The sequence below is a fragment of the Diospyros lotus genome, chromosome 13, assembly GCF_014633365.1.
Source record: "Diospyros lotus cultivar Yz01 chromosome 13, ASM1463336v1, whole genome shotgun sequence".
Lineage (NCBI taxonomy): Eukaryota > Viridiplantae > Streptophyta > Magnoliopsida > Ericales > Ebenaceae > Diospyros > Diospyros lotus.
The window spans coordinates 39710732-39734474 of record NC_068350.1 but is presented as its reverse complement, the minus strand read 5'-3'; the positions used below and the strand labels follow the sequence as shown (position 1 = coordinate 39734474).

Genomic DNA, 23743 nt, shown 5'->3' with positions numbered 1-23743 from the left:
GAAGTTTTGGGTCAACTCAGGCTTGGAATTGATCTTGGAAACCTAAGAATGAAGATGAAGAGGCCTAGAAGGAGAAAGAAGGAAAAAGGAATGAAACAAATTGAGAGAGCTGGTATTGGGTAAGAGCAGTGACCAATTGCTGAAGTTCTTGGGGACAAGAACTCTCTCAATGAGAGGGGAATTGTTATGACCCAGGGAATAATAGAAGGGCATCATTGTAATAGGGTTGCAATGGTTTGTTAGGATATTTTTACAAGTTGTTAGAAGCACATGGGTGCTGTTAGGATGCTGTTAGAAATTAGTTAAGCAGTTAGCTACTATGTTTATAAAAAGGCTAATTGTAAGAGAAAAGAAATATGCTTGAATTGATATTGAATCTCTCATTTTCCTCTATTCATTTCTCTCCAAATCTCCCTCTCGTTTCTCTTTGTTACTCTCCCCCTTTCTACTGATTTCTTCCCCTATTTCTGCCCCATTTCCCTCTCCAATCATTATGTTCTTAGTTCTATTTCAATTCTGATTTCTTCCCCAATTCAATTCCTCCCCAATTACTTCTTAAACCTATTATGAACATAGGTTCATAACAAGAGAGTATTAGGATTCACCATCTTGCTGAAGCCTAGAGTCAATAGGCCCCTTGTACTTTTAGGGGACGGTTCGATCTAATCGAAGAAGTTTTGGGAGCTGTTTTTTGGAGCAAGGAGTTGTTGCTGCTGGGAGGATTTCAGCCTCTTCACCAACCTTCAAGAGTTGAAAGGTATATCAACTAAACCCCCTATGGCATGGTTTGATTTCAGTTAGCATATGGCATGGTTTGATTTCAATTAGCATATGGACATCGAAACGAGTCTTGCAATGTCGTTTTTGGTTTATGTTTCCGCTGCCCTCTTTGATGGTTTTGAAAAATATTTTTGAAATCGATTAAAACTGTGCATTGGTACACCTATTAATGGCGTTCCTCCTCAAACCTTAGGGTTGTAACAAAGTGATACCATTAATTGAGGTGCGTATCAGCCATCCTATGACAGTCACTACAGGTGGTTAGGCACTACCTATGACACTTGGTAATATTTCTTTATATATCAATTATCACAAGGTCTATTCCGATTAAGCAATTATCTAATTGTAGGCAGCCTGAGGAGGGTTGTGCTTGGTTTTGCTTCTATGTTTATCAGGCAATTAATTTTAATTATTATGCTTAACCTTATGTTCTATACTGAGATGTAAATTTCACATTTTTGCTTAATGCATTACCTGTCTTACTACATTAACTGTTTTCAATCTGCTGGGAAAGAAAAAATGTTTTCATTTGATTACACAATGTCCCTTCTGTATATCAAGGCATGACAGATTCCAATTTGTGTTTACACATAAGTATCACACAACACCATCTGTTTCTGTCGGAGATCATGTTCTGTATGCTTTGTATATATGGAATTAGTTAGAATCCTGGATGTTCACAATAGGGATTATGTGAACTTTGGTGCACCTTGTATTGCGCTGTTGAGTGACCATCGTGCCTCAATTTATGACTAACCCCATTCACCTAACATTTTTTAGGGTATTTTTGTCTGACTTTCCTTATACATAGTATGGACTTCTATTACCCCTTAGACCGTTCGGGCCCAATCTCGACCCTCTTTTTAGGCCCAATCTTGGTCCTCCCTCTGGACCCAGCCTTGGCCCAGCGCCAATCTGCCATGGCATCATTGCAATTCCCACTGGATATCTACGTGGCCGCCTCAAACCCTGTCCTCATTAATGGTGGATCTCATCTACATTAATAAGAGTCTCGTCGCCACCATGCTACCACCTGGGAACCTCCATGAGTACTGGATAGTCAGTCCCATCACCTGCAAAAGCACAACGCATGCATGCAGGAGAGCATCTCCTCCTCCTATATCAACTAACTCTCTTCAGAGCCAAGATATGTTATGACCTTTGACCTACTCATACACCATCTCTCCTTATTCTTTTACTCACTTGAGCATCGAAGTGCTTGCAGGTGCCAGCTGCCCCCCAAGACGGACCCGTCATCGAAGCCCATGCCCTGCCGTTGCGATCCCTCCCTCGATCGTCCTCTTTTGGTCAGGAATGAACATCTGGCGCCCACCGTGGAGCTCGATAAAACTTATCTACTCCATAACTTTGCAAAAGCCTTTGAAACCAACTGCCCCGTTACCATACTATGGTGCGAACCAAAAGCGCCCCTGCCCAAGAGCCAAATAACACCGATCATCCCCCCCAAAACCCAACTGTTGTAGAAGTCCTTCTCCAGACAGTCCAGCAGCTCCATAATTGAGTTACTGAATTAACCCAAAACCAGCAGCGTGACCAACCCAACGAGCGAACTGACTACAATGCAGAAGGCAGTCATCACCAATACCACCAGGCTACCCACACCCCTATTCCCTCGCTTTTCGCGCCCTTGTACTCCCACAGTCATCCCTTTTTTTGAGTTTATCATGATCATCCCTTTACCCAACGGTTTCCACCCACCCTATGCTTTGGAACCTTATGACGGCACCACCAACCCCCAGGACCATCTCACCACATTCAGTGCCGCCATGCTGATAAGCGAAAGCTCGGACCCGATCATGTGCCAATCCTTTCCTAGCACCCTAAGAAAATCGGTCATGTTGTGGTTCTCGTCCTTGGAGCCAAATTCTATCCACGACTTCTCCGAGCTAGTCACCCACTTCCTCACTCATTTCTCCACTAGCCAAGCCCATCACAGGACCTCGGCCAATCTTATCAACCTAAAGCAGGGCAAGCACAAGCCACTGCGGGCATTTATGAACAGGTTCTTTCAAGAAGCCCTCCAAATCAAGGATCCCAACCCTGCGATATCCCTACATGCCATTATGGTCGGATTAAGAGCAGGTCCATTCGCCGATTCATTGGCCCGAAAGCCCCCCGCCACCCTGGCCGATCTTAGAATGCGTGCGGCAGGGTACATCAACATGGAAGAAGCCTCGACCGTCCGACGTAAAGAAGTCGAGCTACAAGTACAACCTCACCCGACCCCTAAGGTGGGACCCCCTACCAGGCATCAACAAAACCACAGGAGGGACCCCTACCAAAGCTAAGAAAGCCGAGATCACAACAAGGGACGAAGAGAACCACCCCGGGCCCTCGAGTTTCCCTAGTTACACTACAACACATACACCCCCCCACAACAAGGTGGGATCGGATCTTCCGAGAAGTCTATAATGCCAGGGTCATTCCCCTTCCGGATATCAGCAAGCAACGGCCCCCTCGCAACAACACCGACATCAGCAAGCAATGTGATTACCACCATATGTTTGAACATACAACCGAAGAATGCGCCGCCCTAAAGGACCAAATAGAGTTGCTGGTCAGGGAGGGTTATCTCCATTATTATCTCCATTAGTACATTTACAGACCGGACCGAAGGCAATCCCCGCAGGGCAACCCGGACAGGAAAAGGAGTCGCAGCCCTCAAAGGCGGCACCAAGCAGGTAACAGGCAAAACGCCGGACCACCCCCAAGAAACCCGGTAGCAAGGGTTATTGACACCATATCTGGAGGCTTTGCAGGAGGAGGAGAGTCAAGCTCAGAGAGGAAACGACATCTACGGACAGTAATGTCAATAGACAGCACTGGAAGGAAACCAAAAAGGATTCCCTGCCATCCCGCAATCTCCTTCACTTAGGAGGACTTGGAAGGTATTGACAAAAACCTTGATGATCCCATGGTAATCACAGTCGTTGCCGCAAACTTCTTGGTGAAGAAGATCCTCATGGACCAGGGCAGCTCGGCTGACCTGTTATACTTGCCAACCCTAAAGAAGATGGAAGTCACAGAAAGGGAGCAAAGACCATTTGACGGAAACCAGATTGGTTTTTCAGGAGAACAGGCAAGCGTCAGGGGCTACGTCGACTTACTAACCTCATTCGAAACAGCTCCTCTCGTCAAGACGATCTGCATCCGATATCTAGTCATTGACTGTCAAACACCATACAATGCACTACTCGGCCGCCCCTCTCTCAACAAATTAGGCACGGTAGTATCCACTCCCCATCTAGCCATGAAGTTCCCAATAACAGACACCAAGGTCGGAGCCATTCACGCCAATCAAAAAAAGGCTCGGTAATGTTACCACGACAGTCTCAGGATTCGAAGCCCCGAGCCCGATAAGGATAATAAGGGAAGCAATGCTCCCGGGAACAACAGTCAAGCGGCAAGGACAAGTAGCCAAGCCCCACACCCCAGTGTGCACATGACAGAGTTAGAGAAACAAAACCAACCAATAGGTGACCAATGTCAACCTGAAAGAGAACCCCACCTCGAAGGACTGGACCCCCGCCCAAAGCAAAACGTCTATGGCAAAAATATTGCACCGGATCAATATCTACAACGGAACCCGTCGCCTAGCTGAATCCGAGAGGAAGCCTTTTTAGGCTTAGAGGCGTGGGGAAGCAAAGAAGCACCACAATTAGGCAGCCATCCTTCTAGGGACTCACTGTTATGATATTCCTTACTAAATAAAGACGGTTGTTTTCACCTGTTACTTGTCATGGCTTCATAGAGAGCAGAAAACGGACCTTCCTGTGGCACTCCCCAATAAACCCCGACATAATCCTGTTTTTCCCCATCACCCCGAGACTGCCTCAGCTCAGATAACCCCGGCCCTGCCTGACCAATTAAATACAAGAACAAGTCATCTGCAACCTCGGCCCACCTAGTGTATACACCAAACAAAGACAAATGCTCGAACGGGCCACTGCCGAAACAGGCCAAAATAAAGGTACGCCAAAAACTCCACATTCTACTAAGCAAATTCAAATACACGTACATTGCTTTAGGCGCCTCAGCCCTATCGAGCCACGCCTTCTATCAGATAGGTGCACAGACCTCGAGCCAGACTCGGTCCTCCTTTAAACCGTGCTCGAGACCCAGACCGACATGGTCAATCCGCCCTATGCGGACCTCGGGCACAGCCTCGTCATTGCTCTAGGCGCCTCGAGCCATGCCTTATATCAGACAGGCGCACAGGACCTCGAGTCAGACTCGGTCCTCCTTTAAACCGTGCTCGGGACCCAGACCGACATGGTCAGTCCGCCCTGTACGGACCTCGGGCACAGCCCTATCATTGCTCTAGGCACCTCAAGTATGCCTCGATCCGACCCCAAAGTCGTGCCTTGTAACAAACAGGCACGCTGGACCTCGAGCCTGCACCAGTTCGATCCCATAATACTTTACATCAGGACACAACAAAAAACAAGGTACCTAGAAGACACTTGTTATTCATTACAAAAAAATTTACATCTGATTACAAGCCTCATATCTATAATAATTTTACGTTACACTTGCCTATCACGCTACAACTATCGCACGACACAAATGCCTGGAGACCCAATAGAAGACAAGAAAATGAATAAAGCAAGGCCAAGCAGCGGTCGCTACAGAACGCACTCCTATAGATCATCAGTAATTGTTTTCCCCATAAGCCGCTTAGGAAGGGTGGAACCCTTTTGTACTGCCTGACATCCTGCCATCAAAGGGGTCGAATTCTGCCAGCACGGCAACTACTACTGAAGAAAATCCAAAACGATCCGATGCCTAGGTGGCTTCGACATTTCCCACTTTTAACCGTGGAACTGCCAAACGACCTCCCACCTCCAACCTGATAATGTGGACATTAGAGATCCAAGGTCTCAGACGTCGGAGCGCGATGCCTCCGCCAGAAAGAAACCCTAGGAAAGCCACATCACCCATTCTAGATACGGTATGCCTCACCCATCCTAGTACTGCCCTCGCCCAGACACACTAAACATTAAACCTCTCAGCCCTCGCACCGCTGCCCAGATAGACACTACTCGAGGGTTCACTAGCAAAAACACCCCACCCAGACGAAAGACCTCCACCGCAAAACACCGACCCCATTTTACTAAGTCTCCCAGAACCATGACCCCAATGAGCAAAGACAACGTGGAAAGAAGCCAAGGGTTTCCCTTCCCCCTTTATAAGCACGATCACCCAACAGTCAGAAGATCTTCACCGTCCCCGATAAATTAAATGTGGTCAGCTTCCGAAAAATTACGCCATTAATACGGTCACATCCCCACCTCAAAAAACGGAATGTCACTTCCACCACGACCATAGTTGTTAAAGGCACGCCTAAGCGCAAAGCGCCAATTTGGCGCCTCGCTTGGGCAGAGGCGCTGGCCTCGCACGGTGAGGCGTTGAGGCGAGAGGCATGCCTCATGAAACCTAGGCTAAATTTAATTAAAACATGGCAGCCAAACTCCATCTTCCTCCCTGTTGAGCCAAAGTTTTGATGATTAACAAAAATATTTTTATGATATAAATGTATTTCTTTCTCATATAAAAAATAAATTTATTTTGAATTAAATGTGATTACAAAGAGTAAATTTATTTTGAATTAAAGTTAGATTGTCTTTAGACATGTTTCCTTTTTTTGATTGTCTATGTTTGAATTTTCATTTATTGATAAATGTTTTTATTACTTATGCAAAAAGTATATTTATTTTGAATTAAAGGAGAATTACTTTTAGACATGTTTTCTCTTTCTCATATAAAAAGTAAATTTATTTTGAATTAAAAAGAATTGATTTTAAACATATTTTCTCTTACTCATGCAAAAAGTAAATTTATTTTGAATTAAAGGATATTGCTTTTAGACATGTTTCTTGTTTTAATCATTTATGTTTCAAAAACTTATATTTGAATTTTCAAATCTTGATTTCTTATGCAAAAAGTAAATTTATTTTGAATTAAAAATTAGACATGTTTTTTTATTGTTTGAGAAAGCCTAAACATTTTTTGAATTTTAAATTTCATATTAACCATTTCTTTAGTGGCTAAAATGCTTATAAATACCCCCCAAACTCATTTTTTGAGTATCCATTGCACATCCAAAGCTCCCAAAAGCTCTCAAGCTAATTTCCAAACATTCCAAGACTCTCAAAGATTCATTGTTCATCTACCGAAGAGCACAAGGCAAAAGGAGAAAAGAGATCGCAAACCCGAATCCGATCTTCTCCATTCAAACTAAGGTCACCGTTTTATTTATTTGTTTAAATATTATTGCTTTGTATAATTTATTCTTAATTGCTTATTTGTGTCCAAGTGTAGACAACTTATTTGTAACATTTAAATTACTATTGTGGATTATATAGGTTTCCTAGAATCGTTAAAATCTAGGTGAATCTAATTTCTAATGTAAGCTAGGGAGAAAACCTTGGTGTTAGTGGTTTTCCTAGAACCCATTGTAATCTAAGAGTGTATCTAGTTTCCAATGTGAGCTAGTGTGAAAACTTTGGTGAAATTAGTGGAACCCCAAGGGTGGTTGAGACCTTGGGAGAGTGGAGTAGGTGTGTGTGGAGACACCAAACCACTATAAATTGTCTTGTGCCTCATTTATTTATTTTTGATATATCTTGTAACTTGCAATTTATTAATCTCAAACTTACATATACATAGTTATAAAATCTTAATTTGTTTAAAATTAAATAATAAGAATTTAATTAAAAGAAAATAATTTATATATATTCTTAGAGAAAATAATTAATCAATAATATCTATTAAAAGGGAAAAAAAATTTAAACACTCAATTCATCCCCCATCTTGAGTGGCCATACCTTAAGGGACCAACACTCCCTACTCCAACCGCACTCGCATCTTTTCTTCCTTTCATATCCAGCTTCTCCTCTCCAACTCGCCCGATCTTCTTCTTCCCCTCCAGCCGCGCCCGCCTCCTCTCTTCCTCCTCTCCAGTCATGCCCAATCTTCCTCTTCCTCTCCTCTCCAGTCGCACCCGCCTGCTAGCTTCCTGTCCTCTTCAGTCACGCTCGCCTCCTCTCTTCCTCCCCTCTCCAGCTCCCCCGATCTTCCTCTTCTTCTCCTCTCTAGCCGCGCCTGCCTACTATCTTCCTGTCCTCTCCAGTCGCACCCGCCTCCTCTCTTCCTCTCCAACTTGGCCCAATCTTCCTCTTCCTCTCCTCTCCAACCACGCCCGAGATCTTCCTCTTCCTCTCCTCTCCAACCACGCCCGAGATCTTCCTCTTCCCTTCCTCTCCAGTCGCGCCCGCCTCCTCTCTTCCTCTCCTCGCCAGCCGCGCCCTCTTCCTCTCTTCTCCTTTGCTCACGCTCTTCTTCTCTCTTCTTCTCCTCTGCTCTTCAAGCTAACAAACAGCCCACTATCCACCGAAACCAGTTGTCATTCTCGATTCCAGCCCGCTGCCCACCGAAACCAGCTGCCATTTTTTATTTCAGCCTCCTCTCGTCAGTTCTTTACTTGTTTTATTTGATTATTTCTTGCCTACTTGCTTAATTTCTCTTGTTGGTTGCTGCTCTCTCTTTGTACGGTTGTTGTTTTCTTATTGATTGGAGAATTATGTTACAGCAACCCAGTCAATGTCGTTGACAACTTCCAAAACTGACCTAGCATGGAATTACTTTTAAGTTGATCCTAATGATAGAAATACCACTACATGTAAATTTTGTCATAAAGTAACAAAAGGTGGCATATTTCGGGCGAAACAACATCTTGTGGGTGGTTTTAGAAATACTAAAGGTTGTCCAAAATGTCCTCCATCAGTAAAACAAGAGATTGGAGAATACATGCAAAAGAAGAAGAATAACAAGGATGAGCGAAATATGGCACCGTTAGATGATGACTTTCAATTTGGTGAAGAGTATGATGATGAGGAGGAGGAGCTGCCTCAAAGTAGAAAAAGACCCAATGTATCTACCGGAAGTGGAAGCGGTACTGGTAGTGTTGGTAGTGTTAAAAGGCCAACACAAAAGGGTCCACTTGATGTTTTTCTTAAAGACCCAGGAGTTAATGTGTTGAAAAGTAAGAGCAAAGGGAGGCAAACAAGGTTGGGTGAGAATGATTTTGCAAAAAAAGAGTTAAGAGCTCGAGTTTGTAGAAGCTTTGCATGATGGATGTATGATGCAGGCATTCCATTCAATGCAGTGGCATATGACAGTTTTAAAGTCTTTATAGAAGCAATTGGTCAATATGGTCCGGGTGTGAAGCCGCCTAATTACCATGAAGTCAAGGTTCCCCTTCTCAAACAAAAGGTGGAAGCCACTCGTACAATGATGCAAGATCATGAAGAGGCGTGACCCAAATATGGATGTTCCATTTTGTCAGATGCCTGGAAAGACAAGAGGGAAAGGACATTGATTAACTTTTTAGTCAATTCTCCTAAAAGAAGTATGTTTTTGGAGTCTGTTGATGGTTTCAGCTATTCAAAGACTAGGGAAAAGATGTTTCAATTATTAAGTAAATGTATGGAAAATATTGGAGTAAGAAATGTGGTGCAAGTGGTTATCGATAGTGCTTCAAACAATGTTTTAGCAGGTATGAAATTCATTTTTTTAATTTGTATTATGTTTATAAATAGAACAATTTGATTATTCATTAGATATTTATTGCTTACTAATATCTACATCTATACTCGTTCGGGTCTAGTAAACATACTTAGAAGGTTTACTGACAATAAAGAGTTGTTGAGGCCTGCCAAAACACGGTTTGCAACTACCTTTATCACTTTGGGCAAGATGCATAGTCTAAAAAGCAACCTTAGAATGATGTTTACCTCCAACGAGTGGATGACAAGCAAGTGGGCAAAAGAAGTGGGGGCTAAAAAGGTTGTAGAAGTGATTTTGATGCCTTCATTTTGGAACAATATTGTATATGCTTTAAAGGTGGCCGGTCCATTGGTGCGTGTACTGCACTTAGTGGATGGTGAGAAGAAGCCGGCTATGGGATACAAATATGAGGCCATGGATAGGGGCCAAAGAAGCAATTGCCAACTCTTTTAATAGGGATGAAAAGAAGTATGCACCCATTTTTTAGATCGTTGATAATCGATGGGATGTTCAGCTTTATCGCCCCCTACACATTGTTGGTTGGTACTTAAATCCAAAATATTTCTACAAGGCTGAACGTATAGATCCAAAAATCATGACTGACTTATATGAATGCATTAAAAAGTTAAATCCAAATGTAAAGGTTCAAAACCAAATTGATGCTAAACTTTCAATGTATAACAAGGCAGATGAGTTCTTTGGAAACTATATGGCTATTAGAAAGAAAGCTGAGAAATCACCAGGGATACTCATATATATATTACATTATATATATAATCATTCTAGATAATAGATAATAATTAACCTATGAATTTTATTTGACAGCTGAATGGTGGGCTTCATATGGAATGTCAACACCCACGTTGCAAAATTTTGCAATTAAAATTCTTAGCTTGATATGTAGTTCATCTGGGTGTAAACGTAATTGGAGTGTATTTGAAAATGTAAGTGTATTGTACATATAACACTTACAATTTTTGAAAATGTTAGTTTGTTTCATGTAGCTTATTCTTAATATGTTTTTGTATAAATTGTTGCAACTTCATACTAAACGGAGAAACAAGCTTGATCAACGTCGTTTAAACGACTTGGTGTTCGTGAAATATAATAGAGCATTGAGGTGTCAGTATCAATTGCATGATACCATTGACCCTATCATATTGACCCACATTGATGAAAGCAATGAATGGTTGACTAGAAAGCTTGATGAGGAGAATGATAAAGATGATGAAATTGTTTTTCCATATGATATTGGGGATGGGTTGACATGGAGTAATGTCATTGCGGCTGTAGGAGTTGGAGAGCCTAGTTATCAATTTAGAATTAAATAAACTCGATCACAATCAGTTCAACTTCAGCTTCGACTTCAAAGCGGCGAGTAACTCAAGTGATTGAAGAGGAGAAGGAAAGTGAGATAAAGACCAAAGATGATGAAGACTTGGAAGAGGGAGAAGAATTGGGATAGGAAGAAGAAGATGAAAGGGTGATTGAAGGGGATGATGAAGATATTGACCTTGATGTTGATGATCTCCTTGATGATGCTTGATTAAAACTTCTTTATTGATTATGGACTTGTAGTGTTTATATGTTTGTTTAGAACTTTGCATGATCATGATAATTGGTATTTGTTTGAGTTTGAGACTTTAAGTTTGAATTTTGATGATGTTTCTAGTTTAGAATTTGCATATGATGAATCAATTAACTTTGATGTTGTTAGTTTAGAATTTGAAGATAATGAATCATTAATGATATACATGTGTTATTATTGATAATTTGATAGTTTTTATGATTTTACAAGATTTTGAGTTTTTTTTCTAAAAGGCACACCTCGCTTTGCAAAGGCGCGCCTTGCCTCGCATCGTGCGCCTTGCACCTCAGGCTCCAGGACCTTTTGTGCCTTACGCCTTTAAGAACTATGACCACGACTAATCGACGCCTCCCACGTGCTGATAAAGACACCCAAAAGACGAAGTGTCTCGCCAAAGTAACGTACTCGGTGCTGCCGAAACGTCGCCTCATCTATAACCTTGAAGATTGTGTTATGAGCACAGTTCCCCCAAACCTCTGCCAAAATCTAGGGTTTACACCCCGAAAACATTTTCTCCCCAAATTCTAAGGCCGGCACTTAAACTCGAAAACCATTACGTCAGCGCTCAAGGGACTCGGTTTGGTTGGGAGAATACATAACATACCAGAAAGAAAACGAAGAAAGTGCCTCACGAAAAAGAAAATCAATTGGACATTAAACCACGAACGGCAAGACAAAGGCAGCAAAATAGCAAGTCGCAATATTACAAGCCCCAACAAAACCGGGCTATTAAGAAAATGACGGATAACCTACACTACTGTCTAAAAAAAAAAAGAAAAGAGAGAAGGAACATCTAGGCGATAGGTTAGCCCGACTCGGTTGAAGGCTCAGCATCATCAGCGCCTCCCTCAAATCGGTCGGCCCCAACCCCAGAAGTTCCTCTTGAAGTCCTGGCACGCACCTCTTCGGTCGGGTCAACAAGTCGATCGTTCTCAACCCTCACATATGGCTTGCAGGGCTGAAGGTCTAGGCCTGGGAACAAGGTCTGAACGTGGAGAAGAGCTTCTTCATAGCCTTCCAGATACTTGTCTGCAGCCTCCAACATTTGAGTCCTGCTAGCCTCCGCCATCAATTGCGTAGCCTCGAGGGCCGCTTGCAGACGGGCAACCTCCACTTTCGAATCACGAAGCGCCGCTCTGACGTCTTCACGCTGGCGGCCGAGACGACCTATAATCTCGCGACAGCGGGTCGGCAATGCCTCCAACCTCTCCAGCTGCTGACTCAAGTCAGTCGTCACCCTAGCCACTCTTTCCCCCGCTTTGCTCTTCGCCACGTCTTGGAAGCGCCTTACCTCTTCCCGATGCGACCGCTTGAGATTAGCCACCTCCGATTGGAATACGAGCTCCAGTGCCCAACATTCCACCAAAACCTCCAAAACTCAATCCTCCACCCGACGGTCCATTGAAGCAAAAAGGATCGGACACGCCCATGGAAGGCGCCTCAACGGACGACTCAACCCCTCCAGCATCCCTCGGGCGTTTCCCAATCGACGACCGCCCATCGCTGGCAGCAAGCCTCACCAACAATAGATGGGCATCAGGAGCAATCAGAGGAGCTGGCACAGCAATAAAGGACATCGGGTCGACGGCCAGAAAGGGCATGCCTCCTTCGTCGTCGCCGCTAGTGTACCCTCGTTGACCATCAAGAACAATCTTCGACATTTTCCTACTAAAGTAGAAAACTGCCTCTACCTGTGAAGAAAATAGTGCACCTTTGACAGGGGAAAAAGAAGCAATGGAAAACCTAGAAGCGAGGGGACGCACCTTTTATACTGCCCCGCACGTTGCGTCCAAAAGAAAGCAAAATGCCATCAGGCGCTTGGCAGAGCATTAGAGGCACGCCACCTATCACGGGCTTGTCGCACATTCAAGTCTCTCAAGAAAAATCAGAAGTCGTCATGCACACCTGCGATGGTGCACCCTTTTTGGTATAACGCTCCATATCCCAAAGTCCCGCACGATATACACATCAAGGGGTTTACTCCGTCGCTGGAGTCAATTCCCACCTTGCAAAGAGTGGAGGACCGGCTGTAGCTAGAGCTCCAGAAATATGTTCAAAACCTCATCGGAGGAAGCGTGACCTTTCCTTCTCAAGCTTAGATAGCATATGCGAACAAGGACTTGATCATACCTCAAACATGTCCCGACAACAGTATGAGACCCCGCCGACACACACTCACAGTGGTTAGCCACCCTTCGCACTTGACGTCACCCAGATAACGCCCTCCTCTCCTAAGTTGAGCATCCTCAAGTTTCAAAGCGCGTTGTAGGTCAGCGCATAAGAGAATACTACTTTGCTTTCAAGGCCATGCCAACCTCAAAATGACTCCAGAACCACCATTCAAGCAAAAGTCAAAATCAGCTTGATCGACCGTCTCGGTCACACTTAATCCGACCCTTCAAACCTGGCACATGCATCAAAAACTACCCAGACCTCCCTTTCTTAGCTCGAACGCTCATTACTCGAGCATCCGACCTAGGGGGTTGTGGACCATCCAGGCCCAATCTCGGCCCTCTTCTTCAGCCCAATCTTGGGCCTCCCTCTAGATCCAGTCTTGCCACAGCACCAGCCTGCCACAACATCATTGCAATTCCCACTAGGTATCCGCACGACTACCTTAGACCCTGTCCTCATTAATAGCGGATCTCATCCACATTAATGAAGGTCTCGTCGCCACCATGCTACCACCTGGGAACCTCCACTAACGCCAGATAGTCAGTCTCATCACCTGCAAACGCATGACGCATGCATGCAAGAGGACATTTCCTCCTCATGTATCAACTAGCTCTCTTCAGAGTCAATGTATGTTCTAACATCTGACCATCTCATACACTATCTCTCATTAATCTCTTACTCACTCGAGCGTCGAAATGCTCACAGGTGCCAGCTACCCCCCGGACGAACACGTCACCAGAGCCCGCATCCTGCCGTTGTGATCCCTTCTCCGATCATCCTCTTTTGGTCAGGAAGGAACACCCCTGATTACCTATACTCAATTTGTCTAGGCATGCTTCGTGAGTATGCACATTATTCTTCGATTCTTAGATTTTGATGCAAGTATTAATATTATTTCTATATACTGTATATAGACATGCTCCTTTTTTGTAATATCATGGATTTATTGTTGTTTTTGTTATATTTGGATATACTGTTAGATGTAATGATATATCTGTATCTCTAAACATGTGGCTCATTGATTTCAATGGTCAGGGCCACCATGGCATTGGGGTCAACTGTCAACGCCAGTCATGGACCCCTACTTTCCAAGTCATGATACAAAAGGTCACAAGTATTAAGATTCAAAGAAAATAAAGTCTAGAGCTAGGATATAGATAAATGCAAACTGAAGAGCATATAACTGTGTCAAAATCCATTCATTCTCTAATGACAAAGAGGATACAAGTGTGAAAACTAAAGAATTGTGCACTGAAAACATGGAAAAAACTGAAGAGTCATGCAATTGCAAAATTGAAACATTATAGTCACTAAAAAACCCTTTTTTTTTAATATCTTTTAAGTGCCCACAGAGGTGACACGCATGTCCTATGCGTGTCCCCTCTCATATCCTTTACAAAAAATAGAAATAAAAAGTGTCAAACACACTGCGGGGCTGGGGATGTCCAACATGCATGGGTGACAGTAACAACAACCCCTAGGAAGTGTTTGTGTTTCTTAGTATTGGGGAACATGACTTATTGAACCCCAAGTGATGCATAACAAACTTGAGGCAAACTTCATGTCAAATGGGAGGAAATCATGGTATAACATATAAATGCCAAACAGCATGTACACCCCCCCCCCCCCCCCCCCCAAAAAAAAAAAAAAAAAAAGCCTTCAAGAATCAATTGAATTCTCTTTCAATTTAAGGTCCATGGATACTTAGATTACAGATCAGGTTTATTCATCTTCAAGTCATTTGATTTGATTAAAACAATTTTTTTTAGCTTAAGGAAATTAAGAAACACAATTAGTTAATTCAGGAAATACCCTTATAGAGATGAACAATCTGTTCTCCAATATCATGAATTTGAAAATAAAAAAGTGGAGAGCCATTTTTAATCCGACAACAGGGATATAATCACAACCTACTGGGATTAAGGCTTGTGACTGTTGTGTTGTTGTGACAACATGGATATAATCTAGTGTCAAACTGGTAAAAAAATTGTGTATATCTACTTCGGGCAATAGTCCCTATAAGTAACAAGATGGAGGTATATAATAATAACTATTACCAAAAATAACAATATAGAGGGTAAAGATGCCATTATCCAAAATGTCCGCAACCTAATTGATTAGTAAGGCAAGATCACTTGCACAAACAGATAATCAATAATAACCCCATCTAGTGGGATCAAGGCTTATGATTGTTTTGTTGTGTGTGACGACAAAACAATAAGATTTGGACACAGATATAATCCACCGTCAAACTGGGAAAATATTGGGTATATCTAATTATCTATTTTTAGGCCATAGTCCCTATAAGCAATAAGATGGAGAACCTGAATGTCTACTCCACCATCATCAAGTTTATAATAATAACAATTACCATAAATGAACTACAGATTTTAATGATGCCATCATCCACAACATCTGCAATCGCACTGATTAGTCAGGCAAGATCACTTGTACAAACAGATAATCAATAATATAATGCCTGCATCCAACATGAGAAATGATTGCATTCAAGAAGAAAATGCTTCTCCTTGAAGAAGTGGGAATCCCAACTTGGAATTATGTTCCAGTCAAATAACAGGAATTTGGAAAATGAAAACTGTAAACAAACCTGGTGAATTGGAGGATACATTAAACTTGTGCAGACAGGGCATTCAAGTAACTCATGCCCGCCATTTGATGAAGGCATACCATGCATTTCACCCAAACCAAATGACACTTTTTACTGTAGTACTATTTTTCTCCAATTTGATCGTTGCTATATCATGATTTTTGCAAATTTTCCATGAGATTCAAAGACCTCTTTGCGGGCACTGCTTCCAGGAGCCATTGGCAATCCAAGAATCCCAATAATACTGAGCTCAATAGTTAACTTTCAGGATCATATTCCAATCTCAGTTTGTTTATCTGTAGACATAAAATGTAAAATTGGAAGTGTTAAGGATATACTTCATTACAAATGAAAGTATAACTGCAGCTAACTAGTGAAAAGAAGACAAAAGAATCATCAGCTTGATGCAAAGTAGGTGAATGAGGTTTGGTAGATCTCCAAACTAACAAGACAAAAGAAGATTTCTCTCACCAACTATCCATGAAGCCTATACTTTAAATAACAAACTCTTCCTTTTTCAAAATTAGATCTTATATCATTCTATACCACCTAATCAGACATTTATGAAGTTTGCAGCAAGATTAGTTATCTGATTTGCCATTGCCCCATGGATACTAGCTTTTGCACGTCCCCTTGCAACTACAACTTCCAGCATGACATGAGGTACTACACCTCTCCAATAAAAAATATGCAAGAACAGAAAACATAAAAAGTAAGATATAACTTAACAAAATAGTGCTAATTACATTGAGAACCAAGTCTAGAAATTCAGGGAAACAGTAATAAAAATGTAAGAAAAAGAAAGATTTTCATATCCAACAAATTTTCCAATGACAGCACCAGACTAAGGGTGCCCTAAACCCCCTTCCACCATTAAAATGGAAAAGAAATAGACCAAAATATAAGAGTTCAAATTTTAGAGTAATTAAAAAAAAAAACTGTTGGCTGTTGCTTTCCTGGCAAACTGGCAACTAAAAGAAGTGAAGGGTTTAATCACATATTATTCAGTGGTGAACATTCTATATGAAGAATGATTCATCAAAGATTACAGTAGTTCATCTCAAGTACAACACTAACACAAAGCAATCACCATCATATTAGTTTCGCATCAATAATTCTACATATTCCACATTTTAATGTATATTGAACAAAACCAGAGACCACATTTGCTTAGATTTATGATTTTGCAATAAGCTTTCAACGTCTAAATCAAACATCAAGTATACCAAATTCAGATTGAGAACCGTAAATGAAGAAACCCCATCCAGGAAATGCAACTTGACCACAATTCTCAATCAAACTTTAGCCAAAACATCTGCATATCCTATTTAGATAAAATAATATATTGAAACAGATGCTAGGGTGAAAAATATTTAAAAAAGAAAGAAGTGAAAGAAAGGACAACCAATGATTAATCTTCCAGTTAGAGACTACTTCTAGTGAATATTTGATAAATTTATTTGCTAAAACTTACGCTTGTCATTAAAGCAGAGCCAGAGCAAGGAATAAGAATAAAAGGCAAGAAAACGCTGTTAAAAAAAAAAAAGCAATTCCTTTCTTCTACTGCGTCCCCATTCAATCAAATCCCAATTCCAGATTTTGCATCCCCTTCTCCCCATTGCCCCAATTCATATAAACCATAAACCTACTAAAAATATCTAAAATAGAAAAAGAAACAAAACGAACCCATTTTCAGATTCCCACCAAAGTGATCGCGTCCATTTAAATTCAGAAATGGATTCTTCCAAAACCTAACAAAAATCCAAGACAAGCACAGTGAAATAAAACAAACCCATTCAGATTTCGAAGGAGTCAACCCCTCTATTGCCTGCACAAGAGGAAAACACAACAAATACAACCAAAACAGGCCAAAAAGATGGGCACCCATTTGAGCATTTCGAGCATATTATCTTTGATCCACAATTAATTTGGTTTACGAAATCTGGGTTTTACTGAAAATCAAGAAAACAACATATCGACTTGCGAGCTAAAAGGTTAAAAAAAAAAAAAAACAGGAGGAGGAAAACAACAATAACCTTGTATTGCGAGCTCCAAAATTAAAGCGGATTGCCCCAATATAGAAATTGAAGAAGAAGATGATGAACCATTGTCTCCATCATTGAAGACCATGCACAATCTCTCTCTCTCTCTCTCTCCCGTTGAATTTCTAATCTTACGCTAATGGCAGTGGAATATATATCCGTCGTTTTGTACAGTGGTTCTTTTCCACGTTAATTACACTTTACTGCCTTATATTTTTACCAAATATCGTTTTAGGAACTTATATTTTATTAATAACAATTTATATACTGCATTTTTTTTATTTTTTAAAAATTCACCCCTAGGAACACCTTAATTATGCTTTAGTTGGTGAGCGGAAACAAAAGATGATTAATTGACAATTAACAAAGATATTATCTATTTATTAAAAATTAATCAAATATATTTAAAAATAAAAAATTAAAATTATAAAAAAATGACAACAATCGTAACTATAGTATACTAGTTTTTAATTCTATTATATGGAGTAAGACTATGAAGAATGGAAACAGTAAAGACAACTCGAAATGGTTTTTGGGCTGTTTTTCTATATTGCAAAATGTTTCGAGGTAATTTCACAATTTACAAAAATTTGTGAAAAATGCATTTCCGGCGACCACAGTCACCTACAGCAGGAAAGACAATGGTCATCTATAGTAAAAAATACAATGGTTGACAGATCTATAACTTGGGCTACCAAGATGTGAGGCAACGACAATCAATGGTTAGGCAAGAGATTAAGCGGTTGACAGTAAGAATGAGAAACAAACGACGGTGATAGAGACGTCTGAACAGTAAGAAAGGCAATATCAATAACAAAGGCGATGACAAGAGATGTGTCGACAGGGAAAGTCACGATGATGACAATAGAGACGGAAAAACAATAGTGGTTGGCTTTGACTGCAAGCGACGAGATAGGTCGTTGATAAGGGCAAAAAAGACTCCGTCGATAGGCAACGTGGGTCTCTCTTGACAAAGGCAAATATGCAATTCTAATATAGAATTTACAACTTAATACTATTTATAACATATAAATTATAAATTAATTTCATATATACCCTTATATTTTTTAAAATTATAGTTTTTCTCACGTTTTCGTTTCTTAACTTGATTGAAAAATACAAATTTCGCATTTCCATTTTGTATCAGAAACGTTTCCCGTTTCCATGCAATCTAACAGTCAAATATATGAATTATAATGCTTTATTAAATTCAAGTTTAAATCGTTTACAAATCAAATTTTAAAATTAGGCTTAAATTCAATTTGTGTACCTTAACAAGTTAATTTAAATTAATTTTTGTCGAGATAAACACCAAGTCGTTCGCAAATGACTCAACTCATTTACAACATTATTAATAACATGAAGGAAAATGGAGAATGGTTCTAAATAAAATGGGATTAATTTAATTTATTTTATATTGATATATAATAATTGTTATTACTATTATCATTTAAATAATTTAGTAGTTATTTATTATCAATTAATAACTAAGTTTGGGAATTAAAATGATATACAATTATTAAATTTATTTTAAAATAAAAATATTAAATATATTTTAACGAATACACTCGACATAACCCGTGACATAGCGGCAAAAGTTTGGAGAATCCATTAAATTCGCTAAGCACAGTTAAGGTTTAGGAAATTTTAATATTTAATATTATTTGACCAATTAAAAATGTTACGGGACTATGAATTTGTGAGCCAAGTGGGTTAATTGAATAATGTCTTAATGTTCATATCACTATACAAGGAAACACTCATATATTAATATTTAACTAATAAAAAATATAATACACTAATATAAAAAAAATCATACCAAATATTACTCATATATATTTTTATAAATTTTTATTTAAATATTTTTAAAATTATTATTTTTGTGCGATCCTCTGCCACTTATGCTATCGATTTTGACAGAATAAATAAATGACAGATAGAGACTTTGTTTTATGGCACAAAATAAGAAATCAAACTCACGATTTATTGATGCGAATCTCAACTTATCATGAACTAAGTACTTGACATGTGCCTTAAGAACTTTTATTTAAATATTCTTATATAGATAGCTCATGTGGTGAGCATTCAATCTGAAATACTAAAATGGAAATAATTGAACATATATAAAAAATTAAACCAAATTAATTAAACAAATATAAAAATCAGACAAATCAAATAAATATGAAAAAAATAAAAAAAACCCAAAAAAATGACAAAATATTTGTAAAGAAATAATGTCAGTTGATAATTTCAATTCGTTCAATTATTTTAATTTTTTTTAAGATAAAAATTAAATTGAATCGAAATAATCAAAATTTTCAAACATAAAAATCGACCCTTAACTTAAAATAAACTAAACTAAATTGAATTAAAATAATTAAAATTAAAAACTAAACTAAATTGATGCTTAGTGTAAATCAATCCAAATGGATAATTTAATTAAAATTTAAATAAAAAATATATATTCACCTTTTTATCTCAAATTCTTAATTAAAATTTATTGTTATTAAAGTTAGTATTGTTATTGAATATTGATTTATTGTTTGGTTAAATTAAATTTTAGTTACGAGAGCTATGCTATAAGAGTGAGTGAATGTGAAGCAAAGGAGTAGCTAGCAACTACTTGATTAAACACTTATATCACTAATACTATGCTAAACAAAATAAGACTCTAAAGGAGCAAACCTCGATTAAAACAGAGTTTAACAATTGATACGTACATTGATAATAGATTTAAAAAAAAAAAAAAACTATTTGGACACTCGTAAAAGACGATAGCTAGAGAAGCAAATGACATTAAATATCCCAATAATTTTATCCTTAAATAATAAATATTAAACATTGTGCGTATCGATCCATGTAATTCCATAGCTAACGTGTTAAGTGCCTGGAGAGTAGTTTGCAAGAATAAAACTAAAAGGAATTGACGAGGGCTCACAAAAGCGGTGGGTTTAATTTGATGCAAAGGGGAGAAGGGGGATGAGTTGAAGTTCCATTCGAATTCGAGGAAAACAGGAAGCAAGCAGTAGTTGTAAATACTACTCATATTCATAGTGGTGTTGAAATATGTCCCTCCTTACACCAATTAAATTCAGACAAGCTAATTACAGTGGCAATGCCAATACATTTGCAGACACAGAACATAACACTCTTTGTAATAATATAACATCTTATGCTTCATCAAACCATGGATTGCCTCTACTTCTTGTCTAAGAATTTTCAGTTCCCTGTATGAATATGATGCTGTCAAGTGAGATCTGGCAAGAGACCCCCCAAGCCGAATCGCAGCAGCTAGCAGAAAACAGAAGCATCATCAGCATGCCGGCAGCCTTTCTTCCTCGTCTACCCAAGGGAGCTTGGAAAATTTTTGCAGTCGACAATCACTGTTCTTTCCAGATACGCCCTGTGACCCTCAGCTTCAGCTCTTGTCGATCCCCGCCAGAGAAGAATAGGGCCAAGTTCCTAGGGATGATGAGCCCATCTTGGCTGTCACGAACTTTTCGATGGCTGTCACGAATGCTCCTGGGAACTCCTTGCCAGATTACCTTGCGGCCAAAAGCACCGACTTCCAAAGTGTAGCTAAATTGTTTGGCCTCATAGTCCTCACCCATGAATCTTAGGAAGGCCATGTACACCGGCGCCATGCCAAGTTGGAATGCTTCGAAGTGCAAGCAGAACTGTCTTCCGAAACAGTTGAACACCTGCATGGGTAAAAGACAAAACCTTAACGCGGCATCAGAGTTTTTTTTTAGCAAGAGCATCTAACTTGATAACTCCATTCGAGCAACTAACTTTCTTAATTACACAGGCATTCGAGTTTGGTAACAAGTGCACGGAGGGATGATTCTGTGAACCTATAAAGCTTAACAGCAACAAGACGGACAGTGAAACAAGTAAAAGGGCCCAGGTTCAACATGCTACACATAGTTGTCTACTAAACACAAAAGCTTGGGCAATTGAACATTCATCTAGAAGAATCAGCAATACGAGGATCAGGAGAACTTGGATCAGAAGCACAAATATTTCAAAATTCAAGTTTACATATGAAGCATCTAATAGACTTCTTTTTTACATATATCTTCTTGAACACCATGTGATTGCACATCGCTTTATTCAGGCTTGGGCCTATCTGACAAAACAGAGTTCTATTGCTTATAAAAGGGGTCACATCCAATAAACTCATAGAGAGAAATTAAATGGCTTCAGCCTGTGTTTGTCTTCAAATAACTTGTGTGATTAACTTCTACTTATGCAATTTATTGAACAAAAAAAGTTTTGCTTCTGCAAAAGAGATTTGAGCATGTGTAATCATTTCTTGAAACTATAATATATTTATTTTGTGATGGTTAGCACATATAATAAATACACAAATAAGTCCCATTTAGAAAAAGAAATTACCAATTTACAAGGATTAAAAATATAAGGCAAATAAATAACTTCTTTCCAGATATTGTAAGGCATTTCACTTGAGGCATATGCTATGATATAATCCACTTACAGTTAGCATCCATGTTGCATTTTCCACTTCGTGCGGATTTGATTTAACATATCGATGGTTGAAGGTACACCCATCATGCATGTCAACCTTATGATCGTCCTTAAGATGCCCCACAAGGGTTGGGATGTCACCGATGACAGAGCATTCAGATCCAGCATATGGACAACTATAGGGGCGGCATCGGCAGTTCTGCTCATGCTTGAGTTTGCTGTAGTAAGGAAATATATCATGACAGCCAAGACTTTGGTATCTGCAAGGGAGTTCCAATGATTCTGCTACTTTCTCCAAAGCCAAACACCTTATGTTTCCAAGCTCAAGGCGGCAAGTTGGGCAACAATTATGCACTCTAATTTTGCAGTTAGAGCATAAGGTGTGGCCATTTGGACACTAGACAGAGCATTGAAGTTGAACAAGTTAGAATTCAAAAATCAAAATCTCTAGAATAAAATGCGGAAAAGAAAAGAAAAAGGAACCAGAAAAGAAGCAACTCTTGCCTGTTAAAAAAAAAAAAAATCAATGTTTGGCTAGTAAGAAAGCAAGAATGTAAAAGGGAAAACAGAAGTAGTAATGCTTCACTAGGGCAAAAGAACATCAAAGTGCTACTAACAATTTAATTAATTCAAAGCTTGAACTTTGGAGCACAAGTCAATCAAGTTCGTTTACTTTCAATTAGATTCTTGAACTTTGGGGAAAAGCTAATCAAATTCTTCTATCAATTTAATGAAATTAGTTTTAATTTTGTAATTTAACATAGCTTAGGACGTGACATTTTAATGATGTCAACAATTAATGTGTAAATACAAACTAAAATTTTAACCATGTCAGGCATCTCACATGCTATGGAGAAAAAAAAAGAAGGAAAGAAGCCCATAATAACACCACCAAGGCTTATCCATCCCCACTAGGTGTGGTTGGCAACAGAGATTGTAGATCACTAATCATTTATCCCATAAAACTTACCATTTTGAACCATATCTAACAATTGATTGCCCTTTAACCAAGAAAACAACACACCAAATAAGTAAAAACAACAACAACAACATATCAAGCCTTTATCCCACTATGTGGGGTCGGCTACATGAATTCTAGACTTCCATGTATTTCTGTCTTTTGTCATATCTTCATTTAGATCCATACACTTCATATCAAACTTTAATGTCTCTCTCAAAGTCTTATTGGATCTACCTCTAACTCTTTTTTTGACTAATTGTTCCATTTCATCAACTCTTCTCACAGGAACGTCTATTGGTCTCCTTCTCACATGACCAAACCATCTTAGTCTAGTCTCTCTCATCTTCTCCTCGATTGGCACTACTCCTACCTTATTACGAATAACTTCATTTCTAATCTTATCTTTCCTTGTATGGCCGCACATCCATCTTAACATCCTCATCTCCGCTACACTCGTCTTTTGCTTATACTGGTATTTGACTGCCCAACATTCTGAGCCATATAGCAAGACT

At 39.6% G+C, this 23743-nt stretch overlaps 1 protein-coding gene across 1 annotated transcript in view; it reads right to left on the bottom strand.

The window, feature by feature from the left end:
* Positions 1–23743, bottom strand: part of LOC127788236 (uncharacterized) — a 65716-nt gene that overhangs the window by 31448 nt on the left and 10525 nt on the right. The window contains exons 3-8 of the mRNA XM_052316348.1: positions 22281–22667; positions 21166–21483; positions 17533–17568; positions 17427–17491; positions 15930–15984; positions 15741–15848 (exon numbers count right to left, since the gene is read on the bottom strand). Of these exons, the coding sequence (XP_052172308.1) occupies positions 15741–15848; positions 15930–15984; positions 17427–17491; positions 17533–17568; positions 21166–21483; positions 22281–22667 (969 nt within the window). The remainder of the gene's footprint in view (positions 1–15740; positions 15849–15929; positions 15985–17426; positions 17492–17532; positions 17569–21165; positions 21484–22280; positions 22668–23743) is intronic.